At 42.2% G+C, this 24,616-nt stretch overlaps 1 protein-coding gene across 1 annotated transcript; it reads left to right on the plus strand.

Moving 5' to 3' along the window:
* The first annotated feature begins 1,048 nt into the window (after positions 1 to 1,048).
* On the plus strand, positions 1,049 to 11,527 carry LOC100563017 (ammonium transporter Rh type A-like). The gene is made up of 2 exons (XM_062979070.1): positions 1,049 to 2,302; positions 7,125 to 11,527. Exon 2 carries the CDS (start codon positions 7,151 to 7,153, stop codon positions 8,612 to 8,614), a length of 1,464 nt encoding a protein of 487 aa, XP_062835140.1. The 5' UTR covers positions 1,049 to 2,302; positions 7,125 to 7,150; the 3' UTR covers positions 8,615 to 11,527.
* The last annotated feature ends 13,089 nt before the right edge of the window (positions 11,528 to 24,616 follow it).

The following is a 24,616-nucleotide window of genomic DNA, read 5'->3' on the forward strand; positions in this document are numbered from 1 at the left end:
CTTCGGGAATTAGAGGAGGGCAACTAAAATGACCAAAGGTCTGGAGAACAAACCCTATGAGGAGAGGCTTAAAGAGCTGGGCATGTTTAGCCTGCAGAAGAGAAGGCTGAGAGGAGACATGATAGCCATGTACAAATATGTGAGGGGAAGTCATAGGGAGGAGGGAGCAAGCTTGTTTTCTGCTGCCCTGCAGACTAGGACACGGAACAATGGCTTCAAACTACAGGAAAGGAGATTCCACCTGAAATCAGGAAGAACTTCCTGACTGTGAGGGCTGTTCGGCAGTGGAACTCTCTCCCCCAGGCCGTGGTGGAGGCTCCTTCTTTGGAGGCTTTTAAGCAGAGGCTGGATGGCCATCTGTCAGGGGTGCTTTGAATGCAATTTCCTGCTTCTTGCAGGGGGTTGGACTGGATGGCCCATGAGGTCTCTTCCAACTCTATTCTTCTATGATTCTATGATTCTATGAACTGGACAATTCCATAATGTCCATATCCAGTAAGAGGCTGCTGGTACATTACTATGTAAAGGTGCAGAAAATAACCAATGTGCATTGGGACACCAACTAAGGAATGCATCGATAAAGCCCAATGTACATGGGGACACTTTTGCTGGTATTCTGTTATAAAGCTTTGTCATTTACTAGCAGGGTTTCTTAGTGCTTCTGCTATGTAATTAAACTTTTTGTGTGTGTCAGGAGCGACTTGAGAAGCTGCAACTCGCTTCTAGTGTGAGAAAATTGGCCGTCTGCATGGATGTTGCCCAGGGGATGTTTTGATGTTTTTTACCATCCTTGTGGGAGGCTTTTCTCATGTCTCCGCATGGAGCTGGAGCTGATAGAGGGAGCTCATCCACGCTCTCCCCGGGTTGGATTCAAACCCGGCAGCCTTCAGGTCAGCAACCCAACCTTCAAGTCACAAAGCTTTAACCCACTACGCCACCGGGGGTCCTTTGTAGTTAAACGTAGAAAGAAGCTTTGGGTGCTTCTACACTGTAGAATGAATGCAGCTTGATGCCATGTATCAGGCTGTGGTGCAGCTGGTTAGTAGCCATCTGCAAGAAATCACTACTGATCAAGAAGTCATGAGTTCAAAGCCAGCCTGGGTCAGAGTACGCTCCCAACCACTAATAATCTAGCTTGCTGTTGACCTATGCAGCCCAAAAGACAGTTGCAGCTTTTGAGTAGGAAGTTTATTATTTATTTATTTACAGTATTTATATTCCGCCCTTCTCACCCCGAAGGGGACTCAGGGCGGATCACATTACACATATAAGGCAAACATTCAATGCCTTAACATAGAACAAAGACAAGACAAACACGGGGCTCCGAGCTGGCCTCGAACTCATGACCTCCTGGTCAGAGTGATTCATTGCAGCTGGCTGCAGCTGGTTGCTCAACAGCCTGCACCACAGCCCGGCCCACATCAGTTTAGGTACTGCTTTATGCGGAAAGGCGAATTTGACTAACATCATAAAAAAACTTCCAGCAGAGTGCGGAAGAATGAGAAAGTACTCCATCAAGGACTAGGTGTCATAAATGGACGGTGAAGTGGCAGCTCCCCCTGTGGCTGGAACTGAGCATATACTCATGAAATCAGAAGTTGGAATGTTAAAATTGTCTAAATATGTCGTATGTCTAATAGCACTGAATGTTTGCCATGTATATGTACATTGTGATCCGCCCTGAGTCCCCTTTGGGGTGAGAAAGGCGGAATATAAATACTGTAAATAAAAAAGTAAATAAATTTTAACTGCTGTGGCTTAATGTCCTGAAATTATGGGAGCTCTAAATTGTTGAGGCACCAACACTTTTGGCAGAGAAGGCTAAAAAGCTTGTAAAATGAATCTCCTGTAATTCGATTGCATTAAGCCATGACAGTTAAAGTGGTGTCAAAACTGCATTAATTTACAGTGTAGATGTACTCTCAAGGACTGATCTTGTGTTTGTTTTCCTGATTATTAGTGGGAGAGGCAGTATGTTGACTGGCTTCTTGACATACTGGAGATTTAGCCTAGGGAATTATATCTCTTTATGCTGGAGAGCCCTCCATCTCAATTAGGGCCTGAAATGACATTCATTCCTTCAAAATACTGATGTTTAAGTGGAACCGATGTTCTTGAAGTGCATTCCGGAGACAATCTGGCTCTGGAGGATTCTCCAAGGATGGGCACTGGGCCAGCCAAAACCTGTTATACCTGATGGGAAGTTTATAAAAGGCCCTAAAGTGAGCAACAGGCATTCAACCGAAGTCTGAATCTGTTGACGTTCCAAGTTCAATCCATGCTTCCCCTTTGCTGGAAAAAGGTAAGGGCGTTGTAAGGACAACCGTTGGTGGGAGATTTGTGGATCTATTTTAGGACAAGCATACCTTCCAACTCATTTGGGAGAAACAGTCCTCTTTGTCTGTAATCCTACTTTTAAAATGTTCCAGTTTCTCTCACACACTTCTCCTTTGTGCTCAGCTTACCTCCATTGCTGCAAACTGAGCTCAAAGTGCAAAAACAGGCATTGTGGAATTAATGCAGGTAAACAATTTAACTTCCATGGCTCAATACTATGAAATTCTAGGAGTTGTTATTTGATAAAGCACCAGCAGTTTTTGACAGAGAAAGAGAAAGACCTTGCAAAACTACAAGTCCCTTGATTCCAATAGCATATCTAGATTTCAGTAAGGCCTTCGACAAAGTCCCCCACGACCTTCTGGCAAACAAACTAATAAAATGTGGGCTAGACAAAACTACGGTTAGGTGGATCTGTAATTGGCTAAGCGAACGAACCCAAAGGGTGCTCACCAATGCGTCGTCTTCATCATGGAAAGAAGTGACAAGTGGAGTGCCGCAGGGCTCCGTCCTGGGCCCGGTTCTGTTCAACATCTTTATTAACGACTTAGACGAAGGGTTAGAAGGCACGATCATCAAGTTTGCAGATGACACCAAACTCGGAGGGATAGCTAACACTCCAGAAGACAGGAGCAGAATTCAAAACGATCTTGACAGACTAGAGAGATGGGCCGAAACTAACAAAATGAAGTTCAACAGGGACAAATGCAAAATACTTCACTTCGGCAGAAAAAATGGAAATCAAAGATACAGAATGGGGGACGCCTGGCTTGACAGCAGTGTGTGCGAAAAAGATCTTGGTGTCCTCGTGGACAACAAGTTAAACATGAGCCTACAATGTGATGCGGCAGCTAAAAAAGCCAATGGGATTTTGGCCTGCATCAATAGGGGAATAACGTCTAGATCCAGGGAAGTCATGCTCCCCCTCTATTCTGCCTTGGTCAGACCACACCTGGAATACTGTGTCCAGTTTTGGGCACCGCAGATGAAGGGAGATGCTGACAAGCTGGAAAGCGTCCAGAGGAGGGCAACTAAAATGATTAAGGGTCTGGAGAACAAGCCCTATGAGGAGAGGCTTAAAGAGCTGGGCATGTTTAGCCTGCAGAAGAGAAGGCTGAGAGGAGACATGATAGCCATGTACAAATATGTGAGGGGAAGTCATAGGGAGGAGGGAGCAAGCTTATTTTCTGCTGCCCTGCAGACTAGGACACGGAACAATGGCTTCAAACTACAGGAAAGGAGATTCCACCTGAACATCAGGAAGAACTTCCTCACTGTGAGGGCTGTTCGGCAGTGGAACTCTCTCCCCCGGAATGTGGTGGAGGCACCTTCTTTGGAAGCTTTTAAGCAGAGGCTGGATGGCCATCTGTCGGGGGTGCTTTGAATGCGATTTCCTGCTTCTTAGCGGGGGGTTGGACTAGATGGCCCTTGAGGTCTCTTCCAACTCTACTATTCTATGATTCTATGATTCTAATAGCTCCGAACTGCATTAAATTCCACAGTGGTGGTCATGCAACAAAGTAAACAACTACTGGAAACAGATTCATGTACATCTAGAAAAGATATTAAATACAATTTTTAAAATGACACCATAAATGTACCTTTTGAACATACCTGAAGAAGAATTGGAAAGGAAATACGGAAGAATTTTGTTTTACGTAACACTGGCAGCTCGGATAGTATATGCTAGATCAGTGATGACCAACCTATGACACGCGTGTCAGCACTGACACGCCTAGCCATTTTTGCTGACACGCTACCGCATGCAGATTGATTGGATGACTATGTCTTTTGTGGCCAAATTTGGTGTGATTTGGTCCAGTGGTTTTGTTGTTTACTCCATGGGAATTATGCACATTACACACACACACACACAAATATATAAAATCATTCTATTATTATTCTATTATTATTGTAGTATATTATTATATTATTACTATTTTATTATTATTATATTATTCATTATTCTTGACTACATTAAAACTACAATAGAGAGAAATCAGCATGGAAATGGCAAGAGGTACCCTAGATTGTTGTACATGGAAATAATGGTAGTAAATAGTTTTTGATTTATTAAATACAGTTATATATTACAATTATATATTTTTGTTATTTAAACTATATATATTGTGAAATTATGGGTTTTTTTCTCGAAGTGACACACCATCCAAGTCATGCTAGGTTTTTTGGTGAATTTTGACACACCAAGTGCAAAAGGTTGCCCATCATTGTGCTAGATATTGGAAAACCTCAGAGGTACCTCCCTTAGCAGAACTGAAACAATATATTACAGAGTTGCTGCTAATGGACAAAATAACAGTACACTTAAGAGGAGAACCTTTAGAGAACTTTGTTAATGAATGGCAACCAATGATCCAATATCTCAATGTAAAATTAATTTTAAAATGTACATAGAGGAAGCTAATAGATTGAAGGCAAGGAGGAAATGGATATTAATTGGGAACTTATAATATCTTTATATGTACTATTCAAATAGAAGACTGTGACCCCTTATTGAAAATATATTGTCTGAGAAATGGTTATGAAAGATTAATAGATGAAAGTATTGCACTGTATGCAAACAAACACTTGCAATGTATGTATATTTGAATGAATTAAAATAAATAAATATCAAGCAAAAAAAAAAAACCTTTAAAAATTCCACAGTGGTGATGCAACCTAAGAGAGACTGAAAAAACTGTGAATACGAGCTAAGTCTAGTACAGTGATGGTCAACCTATGACATGCGTGTCAGCACTGACATGCCAAGCCATTTTTGCTGACACGCTGCCGCATGCAGATTGATTGGATGACTATGTCTTTTGTGGCCAAATTTGGTATGATTTGGTCCAATGGTTTTGTTGTTTACTCCATGGGAATTATGCACATTACATTTATATATATATATATATATATATATATATATATATATATAGAGAGAGAGAGAGAGAGAGAGAGAGAGAGAGAGAGAGAGATTATTATATCATTCTGTTATTATTCTATTATTGTAGTATATTATTATATTATTACTATTATATTATTATATTATTATTATTCATTATTCATGACTACATTGAAACTAGAATAGAGAGAAATCAGCGTGGAAACTGCAAGAGGTACCATCGATTGTTGTACATGGAAATAATGGTATTAAATAGTTTTTGATTTATTAAATACAGTTATATATTACAATTATACATTTTTGTTATTTAAACTATACATATTGCGAAATTATGGTTTTTTTTCTCAAAGTGACACACCACCCAAGTCATGCTAGGTTTTTTGGTGAATTTTGACACACCAAGCACAAAAGCTTGCCCATCATTGGTCTAGTAAGTCCCAGTGTTTGTATTTTTCCCCCTGCAATTGTTTTAACCTCAAGTCCCATTCCTCCTGAATAGGAAGAATTTTGCAAATGTTGTATATTCCTACCAAAGAGGAATTACAAGTAAATGCTCGGCCTTTCCCTTGGCAAACCTTTGGAAAAGCTTGGGACTCCACCCAGTTCTTGAGCAAGAAACGCTTCAGCAGCCCATTGCCAACTTCTATTCAACAACTCCCTTCCAAGAGAGCGGAGAATGGCACACTCCCTGCCCTCTCTCTGTAAAGACTTTTTTGTTTCGACAGCCCTTCGAGGATTCATTGTTTTGACAGGATGGACCTTGTCTATTGTGCTGGATTTTCTCTGCATTATTTGTTGTGCTACTGTTTTGTGTGTGTGAATGAATGTGTTTGTGTTTGTGTTTGAATGCTTTCAACTTTTTAACTTCTGCATTTTGGATTTATGACTACTTCCAGCCCTTCACATTTGGGATCTGGTTTTTGTAGATGTGAATATTCAGATTGGTTTAAAACGTTCTCTCTAGGAATCCCTGGATGAGTTTATGTTAATTTCCACCAGATGTCAATCATAACAGTCATGCCAGGGGACTTGGGTCCCATCTACACTGCCATATAATGCAGTTTCTGAATGCGGTTAAACTATATTGAAGTGTATTGCATTGCATTGTAGAAAGAACTCTAGAGCAGGCATGAGCAAACTTGGGCCCTCCAGGTGTTTTGGACTTCAACTCCCACAATTCCTAACAGCCGGTAGGCTGTTAGGAATTGTGGGAGTTGGAGTCCAAAACACCTGGAGGGCCCAAGTTTGCCCATGCCTGCTCTGGAGTGATTCTGTGGTCAGCTTCAAATGGGAGTCAACCATAAATGTGCTAGAGAACATCGATATTTCTAAAGAGATTATTTATTTATTTATTATTTACAGTATTTATATTCTGCCCTTCGCACCCCGAAGGAGACTCAGGGAAGATCACATTGCACACATATAAGGCAAATATTCAATGCCTTAACATAGACCAAAGACAGAAACAAACGCAGGCTCCGAGCTGGCCTCGAACTCATGACCTCTTGGTCAGAGTGATTTGTTGCAGCTGGCTGCAGCTGGCTGCTCACCAGCCTGCGCCACAGCCCGGGCCCATGTTTTCTCAGATTAAAACCAATAGCATTTTTAATTAATGGTTTTTTCCATTTTCAGAGGTCCTATGCCCATAACCCTAACGCATGGGGAGGCTGACAATACTTTTTAAAAATCTGTTGTATGCCTCCTTGAGTCCTGAATGAAGAAAACAGCAGAGTATTGTCATGCTAACGACAACAACAAGAGCAGGAAAGACACTAAGCCCAATAGATGTCAGAAGGAAGTGTTCGACTTGTCCCTAGGTTGAGTTTTATTAGCCTACTAATTTGCTTTGTTGATTTCCTTCTCCTTGGTTGTCTTCTTGATGCAGATCCTCTTTGTGGACCTTGGTGGAAAATGTCCAGGGTGTTCTCCACCAGTCTTCGCTGCCGGTTGCCCTTCTTGCTCTTCCTCTTCCAGACTTCTCTGCTCTTGGTCTTCCTCCTGTTTGTGACCTATGATGAGCACACCGATGCTGCTGCCCAGCCTTCCCATGTTGACCATGCTGCCAACCAGCTCTACGCCATCTTCTCGCTCTTCCAGGACATCCAGTTGATGCTGCTGGTTGGTCTGGGCTTGCTGCTGGCTTTCATGAAGGGCTACGGATTCAGTGCTGTGGCCAACAACTTCCTCTTGGCCAACTTCTCCACCCAGTGGGCCCTGGTCATACAAGGATTTGTACATCACTCCCAGAATGGGAAGATTCGCCTCGGCCTTTACAATATCCTCACGGCTGAATTTGCAGCTGTGACTGTCCTCATCTCTGCCGGAGCCATTTTGGGCCGAACGAGCTCCATCCAGCTTCTTCTCATGAGCCTTTGTGAAATCCCGCTTTACGTAGCCTGTGAATGGGTGACAGTGAGCTACTTGCAAGCTGTGGATGTAGGAGGAACCATCACACTTCATGTCTTTGCTTGCTATTTTGGGTTGGGTGCCTCCATTGCTCTCTACCGCCCAGGGCTGAGATTGGGGCACCCAAAAGAGACCCCTTCTTACATCTCAGATCTTCTGTCCTTGGTAGGAACTGTGTTTCTTTGGGTGTTCTGGCCCAGTTTTGTTGCTGTCCTTGTCCAACCAGGCGATGCCCAGCATAGGGCTGTGCTGCATACATGGATTACTCTCAGCGCCAGTGCTGTGATTTCTTTTGCAACGTCCAGTCTGCTGGAAAAGGAAGGCAAGCTGAATGTGGCTCATTTGCAGAATGCCACCTTGGCCGGAGGAGTGGCCATAGGGGCAGTGGCCAATATGGCTATTACTCCAGCTGGAGCATTCATCCTAGGTATCATTTCCTCCTTGGTCTGCATCCTTGGTTTCAAATACATGACACCGTTCTTGGCCACCAAAGTTCGGATACAGGACCAGTGTGGCATTCACAACCTCCATGGCTTACCGGGGCTCATTGGTGCCGTGGGTGGAATCATAGCCATCTTGTTAGTGCCGGATGAAGCCTACGGGCATCAGCTTTACCAAGTCTTCCCTCCACGTGCCCCACCATTAAGGAACATCACCATGGAGGCAACCTCGGTTGGAGAGAACCTGGCCAGGAGTGCCTCTCAGCAAGCACTCTTCCAGGCCGCAGGCCTCGGGGTCTCCTTCCTCATGTCACTTTTGGGAGGCTTTCTTACCGGGCTGCTTCTGAAATTGCCATTTCTCGCCCAGCCGCCTGACCATCTCTGCTTTGACGATTCCCTTTATTTTCAGATCCAAGAGCCAATGAAGGCCTTGAGTCTTGATCAGGAGAGTGGGGACTTCCGCTTACCATTGAAACTTCACATTTCTTCTCCTTGTGATGGCAAAGCAGAAATGAAACAAGAAAATTGAACATTTGGTTCTAGCAATTCAAAGTGTAAGGACTGCAACATTTCAAGCAGGTCTATGCCTAGAGTTTGCAAAACACTGCCTTTTCTTTTTCAGTAAGCAATAAATGATGAAAGTGGTGTTGAACTGCATTAAATCTACAATGTAGATTTAATGACTACTCTCAATTCAGTACACTGAGCCCTTGGGATCCACTGGGGTTTGATTCCAGGATATCAAAATTCATAATTCTCAAGTCTAAATACAGTAGAGTTTCACTTATCCAAGCTAAACGGGCCAGCAGAACCTTGGATAAGCAAATATAATAATAATAATAATAATAATAATAATAATAATAATAATAATAATAACAACAACAACAACAACAACAACAACAACAACAACTTTATTTTTATACCCCACCTCTATCTCCCCAAAGGGGACTCAGGGCGGCTTATATGGGGCCAAGCCCGAATAAAAACAATAGCAATATAAAACACAACAAAAGACAAAAGACAAAAGAATATCTTGGATAATAAGGAGGGATCAAGGAAAAGCCTATTAAACATCAAATTATGTTATGATTTCGACAAATTAAGCACCAAAACATCACGTTAGACAACAAATTTGACAGAAGAAGTAATTCAATACGCAGTAATGTTATGTTGTAATTACTGTATTTATGAATTTAGCACCAAAATATCATGATATATTGAAAACATTGACTACAAAAATGCCTTAGATAATCCAGAACCTTGGATAAGTGAGTCTAGGATAAGTGAGACTCTACTGTATATACAATAGTGTAGTCAAATGGTGTCCCTTATATAATCAAGGTTTGCTTTTGAATTTTATTTATTTTTTTTGAGGTGGGAGGTATTTTCAAGTCATGAATGGTGGAACCCATGGATTTTGCATATGTGGATTTTTTTACCATATCAGAAGCGACTTGAGAACATGCGGCAAGTCACTTCTGTTGTGAGAGAATTGGCCAATTACAGAGACATTGCCCAGGGGATGCTGGGATGTGTTAGCTGGGAGACTTCTCTCATGTCCCCGCAAACTAGAGCTGAAAGATGGGAGCTCACCCCATCTCGTGGATTCGAACCAGCAACCTTCAGGTCAGTATCCCAATCTTAAGGTCAGCAGTTCAGCCGACACAAGGTTTTAACCCATTGTGCCACTGCGGCGTAATATATGTGGATAAAAAGGGTTAATTGTATTACTTATGTAGCTGATGTAGAGTAGTGGCTAATATTTCTACCAGGAAATTTCTAAAGGTATTGAATAGGAAAATCGGGCTGGAGAAGAGGGGGAAATGACCCTTGGCTCCTAGGGAAGACAGATAGTAGCCTTATGCTTGTCCCTACCAACACATTGGTAATCATATTCTTCCCTGCCATAGACCACCAACAGGAATATTTTATTAGACCCCAACAAGTCTGAAGGTCTTCCTTTCCTTAAGAAAGCCCTAAAAAATTAATGTGGTCTCTGTAAGTCAGCAAGAGACTTGAAGGCAGAGACACACAATAATATTTTATATTCCAATTTTTTCTTAGGTGATTTTTAGTCCCATAAAGTCCTCTTTTTCAAGACTTTGGCTAGTTCTGAAGATTTCCTGCAGTTTGTTTGATTTATGGCAAAATTACTATTTAATAATTCAATAAATCCACCCTACACTTTTTGGCATTTTTACAAATTGTTCCTGGAAGTTCCCAGAGGCAGAACAGTGGTCTGCAATGGACTCAATGCTATTGCCTACCCTGCTTTAAATCATCCGCACTGGCTAGCTACCATTACAACCTTGGCCTCTTCATTTGGTCTGCTAAAGTTAGGATGGTACATGGCATCATATTTCTAATTTCTATATCTGGTTGTGAACGCTGGACAGTGAAGAAAACAGATAGGAAGAAAATCAATTCATTTGAGATGTGATACTGGAGAAAAATTGTACAGATAACATGAACTGCTAGAACTACCCAACATGATGTAGTGTTTCGATGGCTAGACTACAACTCTGGAGACCAGGGTCTGAATCCCTTCTCAACCTGAAACCAACTCACACTCTTCCTAGCCTCACAGGAAGGCAATGAAAACACTCTTCTGTGAACAAATATTGCCAAGACAATTCTGTGATAAGCTTGCTGAAAGGTCACTATAGTTTGGAAATGACTTAAAGGTACACAAAAAGAACAAGAGCAAATCAAAGATGAACTCTCCCTAGAAGCCAAGATGACTCAACTGAGGCTGACATACTTTGGACATATCATGAGAAGACAGGACTTACTAGAAAATACATTAATGCTTGATAAAGTAGAATAGAAATTCCTGATGGATAGACTCAAGAAAGCTATGGATCTGCTTCTTGGCAGAGAGTTGGACTGGATGGCCCATGAGGTCTCTTCCAACTCTATGATTCTATGATCTGAGTTTTCACAACCTGAACAAGGTTGTTGAAGATAGAGTGGTTTTAAGGTCTCTCATTAATAGAGATGCCATAAGTCAAAGGCATTTAACAACAACTGTTGTGTGATTTCAGCTCTGCTAAAATCGCAGGTTCGGGACCCGGAATGCCTAGCTCCCAAAGACACAGGCGGATTGAAGGCAAAATCAGAGGTTTTTGTTCTCCTCGGCCAAAGAGAATGTCAGCAGAGTCTGTGCTCCCAAACACTGACATAATTCAATGCAAATAAACAGAAATATTTATAGTACTTTGATGGCTATGCAAGACTACCGTGCTGGCTTCTGATAGGTCCAAAACTGCCCTGAGTCCCTTCGGGGAGAGAGGACAGTATATAAATAAAGTTTTACTTACTTACTTACTTACTTACGTACTAGTTAGGATCTGCTCTCTGGTTGGTCTGGGGCTCCATCCATCATCATTGCTTGTTGACTCCAGTCATGGTGAAAAATTTAATAAACTATTATTGGAATATTTTGAAGACTTATATCAATTTATTGTTCTGCCAAGGAGAGGGGCACGAGCAGGAGGAAAAATGCAGTAGAGCAAGAGATAATGGGCTGAAATGGGTTTCGATAGCTCTAGTTAATACAATGGGTGTCCATCCAGTAAACACAAGGTGCTCAGGGTGTTGGCATATGCAATGGAGCCCACATGGGAGGGGGTCTGGTACAACACTATAAAGGAGGAAACATTCCCAGGACAAAATCAGATATTGTGATAACCTTTGTAGCTCTTCCAAGAGACCCATTATGACTTGTGACTTTTCCAGAGTATTGTCAAGAGATTATGCTAAACGTATGGCTATTCCCTAACGAACAACATTGCAAGGAGAAGTTCATTGAAGGTTAGTTTAAAATTAAGGGGAAAGTCAGTGAGTGCTCACTGCATGTCCCAACTGAGCCATGGGGTACATATTTTTGGGGTACAATTTTCGATAACACAACTATGACTACTTCTACAGGAAACAAAACTAGAAACATAGTATCTCAGCTAAAGCTTTTTTGCGGGTGGAAAGCATATAGTTTTGTGGGCAGTTCTCTAGGGCCGTCCTACCCCCTGAGGGAAGTGAAGACAGATGTTGTGGCTCCTGAAGATTTGAGGCAGAGGCTCTTTGGTCAACCTTCTTTCAACTTTGTGACCGTTCCTTTACAGCGGAGATGACACCGACGCTGCGGGTGGGATGGAAGCTTTCCACACAAGGGAGGTTCTCCAGGGCCGGATTCCTGACACATTGGCGCCCTGGATGGCCAGCGGGAGATTCTCTAAAGTTCTCCTTCTTGGCTCCCTGCATGGAGCCAGAAGCTACCACTGAAAGGAGCCTCTGGAAGGCATTTTGAGCCACCGTGTCCCTTCCACTCGGCAGGAGGGAAGTTAGCCAAGAGCCAATACGCAGAGCAAAGGAGTGAGAAATGTCAAAGCACATAATCACAAACAGACTAAAGCAGGGCTTGTGTTTATTTTGTTAATTGTCAGAATAAAATAACACTTGGGTCTGGAAAAGGAAGGCCAGTGCTAGTTCTTAAAAGAAAATAGGACAATGAGGCGGGCTCTGCTTAAAAAACAAATCTGTTGAGTTCAGGGGTGTAGCTACTGTTTTGGAGGCATCAAAACAAGAATACTGCATACTGTCCAACTGTGTTGATTTGGCGTGAACAGTTGCAATGAATCCTATTTCAGTTGCTTTTAAAATGTCCCAGTTTTTCCATCCCCTTCTAATCCTTCCTTTGTTCTCAGCACACTTCTCTTCCTGCAAACTGACAAAACTGCAAAGCTATTTGATTGCAACAAACTCAGCACAAAGGGCTTTATCTTTTCCTGACTTGTTATCATCTTTCTCGCTAATAACCTTTGCCATCTTAACCACACATTTCAGGTTTTCATCTGTTGGAAAATATGAAATGAGAAGTACTGCATAACTTCCAACCATCCCAATTGGGCAAGGAGGGTCATGATTAATCCTCTGCTTTCCATTTTTTCAGCTGCTTTTAAAACATCCTAGTTTTTCTCTCCTGCTCTCACTTCCTCTTCTGTCCTCAGCCTACTTCAGTTGGAGCAAACAAAGTACAAAAGTAGTTTGGACCCAATTAATCTACCCCCTGCAATGTACACTGCCATATAATGTGGTTTCACAATGCGATTTAACATGCATTGTATGAGCCTACACTGCCATATAATCCAGTTTAATGTAGTTAAACTGCATTATGGAACTGCATTATATACACCCTTGTGCCAGTAGGACTGCTGACAGACAGGTCAGCGGTTCAAATCTAGAGAGAGCAGGGTGAGCTCCCTCTGTCAGCTCCAGCTTCCCATGCGGGGACATGAGAGAAGCCTCCCACAAAGATGGTAAAACATCAAAACATCCAGGCAAAGTCCCCTGGGCAACGTCCTTGCAGACAGCCAATTCTCTCACACCAGAAGCGACTTGCAGTTTCTCAAGTCTCTCCTGACACACAAAAAATATATGCCAGTGCAAACGGGGCCTTAGAAAGGGAAAGACAGGAGAACAGAAGCAAAAAAACTTGTCATTTCTAATAAACAGGCAAAAGCAAAATGCTGGAGCCTCTTCTCACTTGTGTATTCTTCCATTAGCCACATATGTTCCCATTTTCACCCATGAAATCTTGGAGAATATGGTGTTATTTATTATCCTTGAATGTATATCCCTTCCCCTGTATGGCTCTGGAGAAAGCACAATCCCTGGCAAAATGCACAACCAGGCGCCATCCCAAAAGTGTGACCGGAGGATTTCCTTCTGTGTCTCACAGACATTTTGATAGAAAAAAACATATACATATTTCAATTAATAAAATGATCATGGCTGAAATCCCATTGCAAATCTTGATCAATGTAGACCCATTTAATTGCTGGGATTTACATAAGTGTTGGATCATTAGTCAAGACTTGATTGCAATGATTAGCTTGACTCTTTACATTTATCAACAGGATTCACTATACTATGTCCCAAGCTTGCTGTGTAATGTCTTTTTGTCAAATTGTTATCCAAAGCAAATTTCAAAACAAAGACCATAACATAAACACATACACGAAGCCTATTGCGTTTCTTTTTATCATGTTACCTCTTTCACTCCTGATGTTGTTTTTCCGTAAGGAGAGAGAAGTAATAAAAATATTATTATTATAATCATCATCTGCATCAAGCAAAGGCCTTTTTCACTCTGTCTCCACTTGGGGGCATAAACATATCAGATTATCTATATAAACAAGATACATCCAGCCCTCCATATCCACGGATTCAGCCATCCATGGCTTTAAAATATATCCCACTCAAAAGAAAAATCCAGAAAAGCAAATGTTGATTTTGACATTTTACCAAGTAATTGTATATAATGGAATCTGAACCCCCATGGATTTTGGTGTCCATCCACAGATCCAAGTAAGGTAAAAGGTAAAGGGTTGTTGTATGTCTTTCGGGCTGTGTGGCCATGTTCCAGAAGCATTCTCTCCTGACGTTTCGCCCACATCTATGGCAGGCATCCTCAGAGGTTGTGAGGTATGGAGAAAACTAAGCAAAGAGGTTAATATATATCTGTGGAAAGTCTAGGGTGAGAGAGGTCAGTGTGAATGTGTGTAGTTAATCACTTTAATTAGCATTGAAAAGCTTATCTGCTGTCTTCTTCCTGCCTCTGGGGCATCCTTTGTTTAGAGTCGTTAACTGCCCTTGGTTGATTCATGTCTGGAAATCCTCTGTTTTCAGAGTATTGCTTTTTTATTTACTGTTCTGATTTTTGAGGTTTTTAATACTGGTAGCCAGATTTTGTTCATTTTCATGGTTTCTTCCTTTCTGTTGAAGTTGTCCACATGCTTGTGGATTTCAATGGCTTCTCTGTGTAGTCTGACATGATAGTTGTTAGAATGGTCCAGCATTTTTGTGGTTTTCCCCTGATGTTAAGTCCAGTCGTGACCGACTCTGGGGGTTGGTGCTCATCTCCATTTCTAAGCCGAAGAGCCGGCGTTGTCCATAGACACCTCCAAGGTCATGTGGCCGGCATGACTGCATGGCGTGCCGTATCCGAGTATTCGTATTTAGCACAATCCTGTATAATCATTACGGACTTTGTTGTTAACGACTATTTAAGTTGTCTTTGGCTTAAGGTGAATCTATCTACAAATGCAAGACCTCCAAGTGACCTTGTCCTCAACAGCCCTGGTCAGGTCTTGCAGACTCAAGGCATTTCTGCCTTGCTTGACTGAGTTTGTCCATCTCAAGATGTGAGAAAGATCTTAGGGTCTTTGTGGACAACAAGTTGAACATGAGACAACAGTGTGATGCAGCAGCTTAAAAGCCAATGGGATTTTGGGCTGCATCAAAAGGAGTCTAGTGTATAAATCAAGGAAAGTCATGGTGCCTCTATATTCTGCTTTGGAAGCACCTGGAATACTGTGTCCCGTTCTGGGCACCACAATTCAAAAGAGATCCTGACAAACTGGAAGGTGTTCAGAGGAAGAGGGCGACTAAAATGATCAAAGATCTGAAGACCATGAATCCCTATGAGGAGCATCCTAAAGAGCTGGGCATGTTTAGCCTGTAGAAGAGAAGGTTGAGAGGAGACATGACAGTCATTTATAAATATGTGAAAGGGTGTCATAAGGAAGAGGGAACCGGCTTGTTCTCTGCTGCCCTGGAAACTAGAACTTGGAGCAATGGGTTCAAATGACAGGAAAGGAGATTCCATCTGAACATTAGGAAGAACTTCCTGATTCTATGAGTTGTTCAACAGTGGAACTCTCTGCCTTGGAAACTTTTAAACAGAGGTTGGATGGCCATCTATCAGGGATACTTTGGTTGTGCTTTTCCTGCATGACAGGGAGTTGTGCTGGGGGTTGTAGATATAAATAAATAGAAGCTTTACCACAGTTTCTGAATCAACATAAACCCTGCAGTATAATAAAGTGTCATTCAGGCTTGTATAACAAGTAACAGTATCTTTACTTTAGTTTAGACATAGTATAACACAAGAAATGAGATCTATATGCTGGATTTCGAATCACAAAATCACAAGTCGAATGCTTCCCAAGCGTTTAGGACTCTGTGATTTATTATTATTATTATTATTATTATTATTATTATTATTATTATTATCATCAACACATTGAGGCTAAGTGGCCATCTGTCAGGGGTGCTTTGTTTGTGCTTTTGGTGCACAAAGGCAGAAGGGGTTGAACTAAATGGCCCAAGGGGTCTCTTCCAACCCCCTTTATTATTTTGATGATGATGATGATGATGATGATGATGATGATTAACATTGAGGCTGTGTTTGTTCCCATTTTGTTTTTTTACTTCAAAATAAGATATGTGCAGTGTGCATATGAATTTGTTCATAGTTTTTTAAAAAACTATAGTCCGGCCCTCCAACAGTTTGAGAGACCATGAACTGGCCCCCTGTTTAAAAAGTTTGGGGACCCCTGCTTTAAACAGTCTTTAAATATGCCTCATTTGGCTTATAAATAATAATGCTTTGGAGAATATGGCAGCCATTTCCTTCCTGACCATTTTCAGTCAGCGCTTTCTTCACTCTCCGAGGTGAAAGTGGCAGTTAAAACCATTTGTCTCAGCATCAGAGACAGCAGCCAATCGGAATTCTGGCTCCTGGCTGACTCAGCCAATCAGCTGTCGACACATGCCCTTTCCAGTGAACTCACCACATCATGGTGCCTCTTTTACAAACCTTCACAAGGTGGACTAAATGGCCCTTATGGTCTCTTCCAACTCTATTATTCTATGATTCTATGAATAGGGTTTTGCTCTTTTCCTACTGCCTAGAGGCAATGTAGGGATTTTGAATAAGCAGTTACAAATGTATGCATATTAAATCTTCGTAACTACCACAAAGGATTTTACCCATTATAAAAACATAGTATAAATACAGTATGATATAGTGGCTTGAGCATAGGATTCTGGTTCTGAAAACCAGAGTTCCAATCCCTGTTCAGCCATGGAAACCCACTGGGTGGCCTTGGGCACATAACGTTCTGTTTCAGACAAAGGGAAGCAAATCTCTTCTGAACAGATCTGGCCAAGAAAGCACTGTGATAGGTTCACCTCTGAGGCTGAGAGTGTGTGATTTCTTGAAAGTCACTCATTGAATGGATGTCTCTGTTGATATCACAATGAGGCATCCATGATGGTAAGGAGCACTTATGGATGGCTACCTGAGAGTGGCAACAGCAGCACAGAAGGTGAGGAGGTGGTCCAATAGGACCAGTATGGCCTTGGCCAAGCTGGATCATGTGGATGCCAATGTGGCACCGCAGTAGGTTTGACAAGGTGCATATGCGTCCAGTACAGATCATGTCTGCTCTGGACCAGTGTTACTTACTTTACTTACTTAGGCGATCCCTCGTAGCTTGAGGACGATTGTCTTCCATCCTTGGTGTGTTGGGGGTGGGTTCTTAGGTAGCTGAAGAGACCTATTCTTGACCCGCATATTCTCCCGCAGTGAGGACATCGGTTTCCAGGTGGAAGGTGGTCCCGGTCGGGGTTAGCTTGACACTCCTTCCTCTTGGCACGTTTCTCCCTTAAGCCCTCCGTTCATGCCTCTTCGAACTCCGCAGCACTGCTGGTCACAGCTGACCTCCAAATAGGGTGCTCAAGGACCAGGGCTTCCCAGTTCTCAGTGTCTATGCCACAGTTTTTAAGGTTGGCTTTGAGCCCATCGTTGAATCTCTTTGGACCAATGTAGACTCACGTAGCACAGAATTGCCAATGGCATTCCATTGAATGTATGTAGGCAATTATCTGTTGGGAGTGCTTTGAATGGGGTTGGACTGGATGACCCTTGGGGTCCCTGTCGGAGCACGCGGTTTGGATAAAACACACATGCAGCGGAAGATCAACGAAGAATCACTGGCACCAATAAAGAGGCTGAAGCCTGTTTGGCTATCTACAAAAGATTTACTAACAAACGGATAACTCTCAAGACGATATATACAGACAGAGTGCAGAGAGGCAGAGAGCAGAGGGCAGAGGGAAGAAAACAGATAACACAGGGAGCTATTTATAACCACCTCTGCTGTCTGATGCAATACACAGTTAACTCTTTACACACTCGCATAGTGGACAGCAGACAGCATGATGCAATCTCCAGCTCACATTGCATCACTATAAATCAATTACATTTAAACAACTCTATATACAATCATTCCCACTTCAACAGTCCCTTCCAACTATGATTCTATTATCCCTAACGTAAAGTGTGTCTTTCCCACTTTTTCCCAGTCATTACTCATGGGATTCTCTCTCTCTCTCTGCCTTTCCTCCCTTCTGTTGTCCGCACACCTGCCTCCCTGGCCTCTCTCGGCCCCTTTTGTGTCCTGGCCCATCCTGAACGGAATTCCTTTTGTCTGTCTGGAGCCAGGAGAGGGGCGCCAGATGGGCCCTTTTTTGTTGCCACCCGCACCAAAAACAGCAGTTTCCTCCTCTGGGCTCAGCCATGGAGACAAAACTTCCACCACTTTGGCATGTATTTGTAAACTTACGATAACCATGTTTCAATATTTTAAAGGGTGTCACATTGAGGATGGTGTAAGCTTGTTTTCTGATGCTCTAGAGACACAACAGAGCAGTGGATTCAAACTCCATGGAAAGATATTCCACTTTAACTTTAGGATGAACTTCCTGATGGTAAGAGCTGTTCGGCAATGGAATATGCACTTCTGAAAGTGATGTTTCCACAGGAGGTTTTTAAGCAGAGACCAAATGGCCATCTGTCAGGAGTGCTTTGATGGTGAATTCCTGGACTGGGTGGACTTTGGGATTCCCTTCAATCTCTGTGATTCTATGAAGTTACTAAAGAGTCAAGTGGGGGTAAAATCAGTCGCTCAATGTAACATTTTATTTATTTTTATTATTTATTTATTTATTTACAGCATTTATATTCCACCCTTCTCACCCCGAAGGGGATTCAGGGCGAATCACATTACACATATAGGCAAACATTCAATGCCTTTTAACATAGAACAAAGACAAACAAACATAGGCTCCGAGCGGCCTCGAACTCATGACCTCCTGGTCAGAGTGATTCATTGCAGTGATTCATTGCAGCTGCTCTCCAGCCTGCGTCACAGCCTGAGCCCTTTTATTACATCATTTCTACCCCGCCCTTCTCACCCCTCAGGGGACTCAGGGCAGCTTACAACATAAACATATACATCAAAACAATTTATATCACGTTTTAAAATTAAAAACTTACATTAAAATTGAGAGCTTACATTAAAAAACCTACATAGTTATACATACAGTAGAGTCTCACTTATCCAAGCCTCGCTTATCCAAACCTCTGGATAATCCAAGCCATTTTTGTAGTCAATGTTTTTAATATATCATGATATTTTGGTGCTAAATTCGTAATTACTACATAACATTACTGTGTATTGAACTACTTTTTCTGTCAAATTTGTTATATAACATGAAGTTTTAGTGCTTAATTTGTAAAATCATAACCTAATTTGATGTTTAATAGGCTTTTCCTTAATCCCTCCTTATTATCCAAGATATTCGTTTATCCAAGCTTCTGCCGGCCCGTTTAGCTTGGATAAGTGAAACTCTATTGTATAAATATTTTACTTCAAGGGTGCCTTTATAGTTAATAGAAATATACATCTTGTACTGTAGGTGCTGGGATTTTATTTTTTCCCAATTAACAACTCCTGGAGTGGCCAACAACTTGCCTTTAAAACTTACCTCTGAACTGTTTCTGGACGATGGGATATGAATCCTTCTAATAAAAAGAAAGAGTGGAATTACAAACAACAGCAGAACAATAAACTAACATGAAAGCCATTGCAGCAGAATCAAATCAGTTCAGCCAGAGTTTTAAGAGGTTTGAGAAATTGGGAAGGGCTTTATTTTTATTTGTGTTTGGTGCCACAATTATTATGCACAACTTTGGTTGTGCGAGCATTTTTCGAAGGCATTTTATGCCATTGGCTTTCGTAGGTTGATCTTTGTGCGCATGTGGTCTTTTGGAGGAGATAAAATAAAATGAAAGGGAAACTGAGATGAGGATAGTAACTTGTAAAGAGCACCACTTGCAGAAGAAAACTGAATGAGAATTTTGCAGAGATGGAGGGTTCCGTCTCCTTAGGAAATGTAAATATGAGTGGGATACACATGTGCAAGGAATACATGGAGTAGAAGTTTGAGTGTTGGACGTGGATCCTGGAAGACTCAGGGTGACATCTCCACTCAGCCATGTAAATATATTGTGAGACTTTGGGCAAGTGGCACTCTCTCAGCCTCAGAGGAAAGCTAGAGAGATCATTTGTCCCTAGACCTAGGTAAGTGAATCCTGGACATTTCCACCTACCACTACAACTCATGTATCTTTTTCCTTCTTTCAAATTAGGAAGCCTTAAAATGCTTCAGTCCTTCCTTTGAGCCCCAATCTCACCCCTCTTAGCTATGAAACATGCTGCCCTTAGATCCCAGTTGGCACCAACTCCGATTTCATTCTGATCCCAAGGAAAAATACGACTTTTCATTAAAGCTTTTGGAGCCTACTTGATTCTACCCAAATGTGCACATGTGTTATGGTTTTACATAGTTGTAAAAGGCTTTAGCTAATGCTAACTGTCTTGCGTTGACTTGCCAAACTGTCTGAAATGGTTTCTAGCCAGTGTCAATTATTTTTTATTGTCTTCCATCAATCAAATTAGCCAAAACTGATTTTATGATATGTTGCTCTGAGATACTATCTTATTGCCAGGTCAGGAACCTCACAGGCCTGTATTGGTCTGTGTATGCAGTAAGCAGCACACAGTTAGATGTATGTATGCATATATATATAGATACATACATACAGTAGAGTCTCACTTATCCAACATAAACGGGCGGGCAGAATGTTGGATAAGTGAATATGTTGGATAATAAGGAGATATTAAGAAAAAGCCTATTAAACATCAAAATAGGTTATGATTTTACAAATTAAGCACCAAAACATCATGTTATACAACAAATTTGACAGAAAAAGTAGTTCATTACACATTAATGCTATGTAGTAATGACTGTATTTACGAATTTAGCACCAAAATATCATGATATATTGAAAACATTGACTACAAAAATGCGTTGGATAATCCAGAACGTTGGATAAGTGAGTGTTGGATAAGTGAGACTCTACTGTACAATGAAATGTGCATGTATGTGCCTTCAAGTTGCTCCTAGATTTATAGGAATCCCATGAATTGCAAAGGTTTTTCTTAGGCAAAGAGTGCGCAGAGTTGCATTTGCCAGTTCCTGCTTCTGAAATAAAGTATGCAGCACCTGGGATTTGCTGGCAGTCTCCCATCCAAATACTTACCAGGGCTGAGCCTGCTTAGCTTCAAAATGTGACAGGATTTCAGGCTTTAAGATATTTCAAGACTTTTCAAGACTGTACTCACGGTCTCAGATTTTCCCCCTATGTTCTTGCCCAAATCTAAGATCTGGAATACCTAGAAATGTGTGTTTTTTAAAAAAAAATAAAGAATAATTTTGTTTGCTCTCTTCTCCATTTCCCCCAGTAATACACCTTTATTTTTGAGACAGGGCTATGCAGAGAAATTTGATCAACAGGTTCTGGGGAAAGTACAGCTCTCTGGCTTTTTGGTGGACTGCAAATCCCAGCAGTCTACATGAAAAGGAAAATCTGGACTCACCTCAAATCAAGTGCTGGCAGTCTACATGACGCAAGGTGACTCCCAGTAAGTATTCTGAATTTTTCACCCTTAGCTTTGCTCCACTTAAAGCAAATTTGGAAGATATGGCAGTCTGCAAAGAACCCTGGGGTATCCTGAGACTTTGCAGCCACGTGGACAGCTGGATCACGTCCATTTTCTCTTGGCCCACTATCCGCTCTATGTCATTATGATTTGAGCAGATTCAACAGGTAATGGCCAGGCCTTGCAGCAAACTATAAAGAAGCAGAAGCAATAACATGCAGACAAGTTGATGGAGCAACAAGGAGACAAGCTGGGCCACTTAGAAACTTGACCCCGGATTCAGCAGGAACCCCTGCGTAGCCTGCCCTATATAGATGTGGCATTTTTATCTGCATCTGAGGAACCTGATACAGATGTGTTGGGCTGCAAAAAGTTTCTGGCTCCAGATGGTTTTCTCTTTGAATCTAAGGAGCTGCATAGTGGAGCTTTCTGGCATCAGGAGAAGTGGGATCATGGCTGTCTGGAAAGTGTAGGGAAAGAGATGGGTCACTGCCATGTCACTGCCACTGCTCCTTAGCGGTCATGGAGCTCCATGCAAGTGCTTCACCGTTGCCTATTGTGTCTGCTGAGCCTAGAATGAAGTGCAAGAAAAAGGGTGTTCCTGGGACTTGACACATGGACAAGGCAACAGGCTGGACATCTAGACACATGGCCCTAGGGTTCAGGAAGTACACACTGTATCCTACACAGTTACAGCATGGAATAATAACCCTGGATTAACCTGCCCCACATCTGGAGGGCCACATTTTCATACCCTCCAGCATTTTACAGGTGAAAGCCAGATCATGTGGTCAAGTGTGTGATGGAAATGGCAAAAGTTATTAGAAACTAAGGTTAGAACTAAATATTAGGAAAAACATCCAGATCAGTGGTTCTCGACCTGTGGGTCCCCAGGTGATTTGGCCTATAGCTCCCAGAAATCCCAGCCTGTTTACCAGCTGTTAGGATGTCTGGGAGTTGTAGGCCAAAACATCTGGGAACCCACAGGCTGAGAACCACTGATCCAGATAGTAAGAGCTGTGAACAGTGGAATATTCTACCTTGGAGTATGGCAGAGTCTTCTTGTCTAGAAGAGGTTTTTACGCAGAGGCTGGGTGGCCATCTGTCAGGAGGGCTTGGGTTGTGCATGGCAGAATGGAGTTAAACTGGATGGCACCTGGGTCATAGAATCATAGAGTTGGAAGAGACCTCATGGGCCATCCAGTCCAACCCCCTGCCAAGAAGCAGGAAATCGCATTCAAAGCACCCCTGACAGATGGCCATCCAGCTTCTGCTTAAAAGCCTCCACCACACTCCAGGGCAGAGAGTTCCACTGCTGAACAGCTCGCACAGTTAGGAAGTTCTTCCTAATGTTCAGGTGGAATCTCCTTTCCTGTAGTTTGAAGCCATTGTTTCATTGCATCCTAGTCTCCAGGGCAGCAGAAAACAAGCTTGCTCCCTCCTCCCTATGACTTCCCCTTACATCTTGATCCATGGCCCTCATCATGTCTCCTCTCAGCCTTCTCTTCTGCAGGCTAAACATGCCCAGCTCTTTCAGCCGCTCCTCGTAGGGCTTGTTCTTGTAGGATCCTCTTCCAAGTCTATTATTCTATGTTAACGAGAAAGAATAGACAAGTGAGGAGAGGCTGAAGCAGTTTGCTCTTGCCTTAATTTACAGCAAAAGGCAATGTTCATACCCCACTCCTTTCCTGCTGTTCTGTGTTGGCAGAGTACAAACCACTTTTGCATTTTGAACTCAGTTTGCAGCAATTGAAGTATGCTGAGGATCAAAGGAGAATGTGGGAACTGGCAAAAGAAACTGAAATATTTTCGAAACACATAGCTTTTTTTTCATGTCAGGAGCGACTTGAGAAACTGCATGTCACTTCTGGTGAAAAAGGAGGAGGATGAGAGTATTAATTGGAACTGGTTCTGCTAAACTGGGACTGTCTGAAAGCTATAATGTATTAGATTACAGAAACATTTCCAGCACTGGATCAAATGGCCTTAGAGACTTTCCTGAGCCTTTCTCATGAAACCCACTCTGCCGGCACCTCAAACTCCCAAATGGCTGCTCAGGGAGGAAATGTCTTCTTTGCTGCAGCCACTATTTTTGTGTGACTCTCCCATCCAATTTCCTTCTTCCGGTTGTTTTGCTCCCATTTCCTCTTCCTCCCTTTTTCCTCCACTCTTTCTTTCCTTCTGCTCCAGCTTTCCATGCCATCACGTTTCCACAGGCAGCTGGTGACATGGATTCTCCCACGATGGGGCCAACCTTCTTGTGGCCAAAAACCATTTAGTATTTTATTAATCCTTTTATTAAAACATTGAGACGTATATCCAACCTTACAACAGCGTATCTCAGGGCGGAATAGAAGAAAACCAATGTGAGTGTAGTGAGTTCAATGCTGGGTTATGACTCTGGAGAGCTCGGCCATGGAAATCCACTGGGAAATCCTGGGAAAGTCACACCCCTCAGCTCCCCACCCCCCCAAAGTTTGTGATGAGTTCACTGTAAGGTTAGAATAAGTTGGAAACATGAACAATAGATTGGAAGACTGTATGGAATAGTGTTTTGAGCATTGGACTATGACTCTGAGGAGCTGAGTTTGAATTCATTCTCAGCCTTGAACACCCACTGGATCAGCTAGAACAAGTTACTCTCTCTCAGCCTCACATGAAACAAAGGCAAACCATATTTGGACAAATATTTCCAAGAAATCCCTGTGATGGGTTCACCTTAGGATTGCCAAAAGTCAGAAATGACTGGAAGGTACACAACCATCCTGGATTAAGACATTAATCAGTGAAAACCTGACTCGTTGATAACTTTAAAACAAGGGGAGAAACCATTTGAAATA

This window comes from Anolis carolinensis, chromosome 4, assembly GCF_035594765.1.
Source record: "Anolis carolinensis isolate JA03-04 chromosome 4, rAnoCar3.1.pri, whole genome shotgun sequence".
NCBI classification, from domain to species: Eukaryota; Metazoa; Chordata; class Lepidosauria; order Squamata; family Dactyloidae; genus Anolis; species Anolis carolinensis.

Excerpts from the sequence above, each read along its gene's own strand:
- LOC100563017 (XM_062979070.1), top strand. The coding sequence starts at position 7,151 with ATGTCCAGGGTGTTCTCCACCAGTCTTCGCTGCCGGTTGCCCTTCTTG.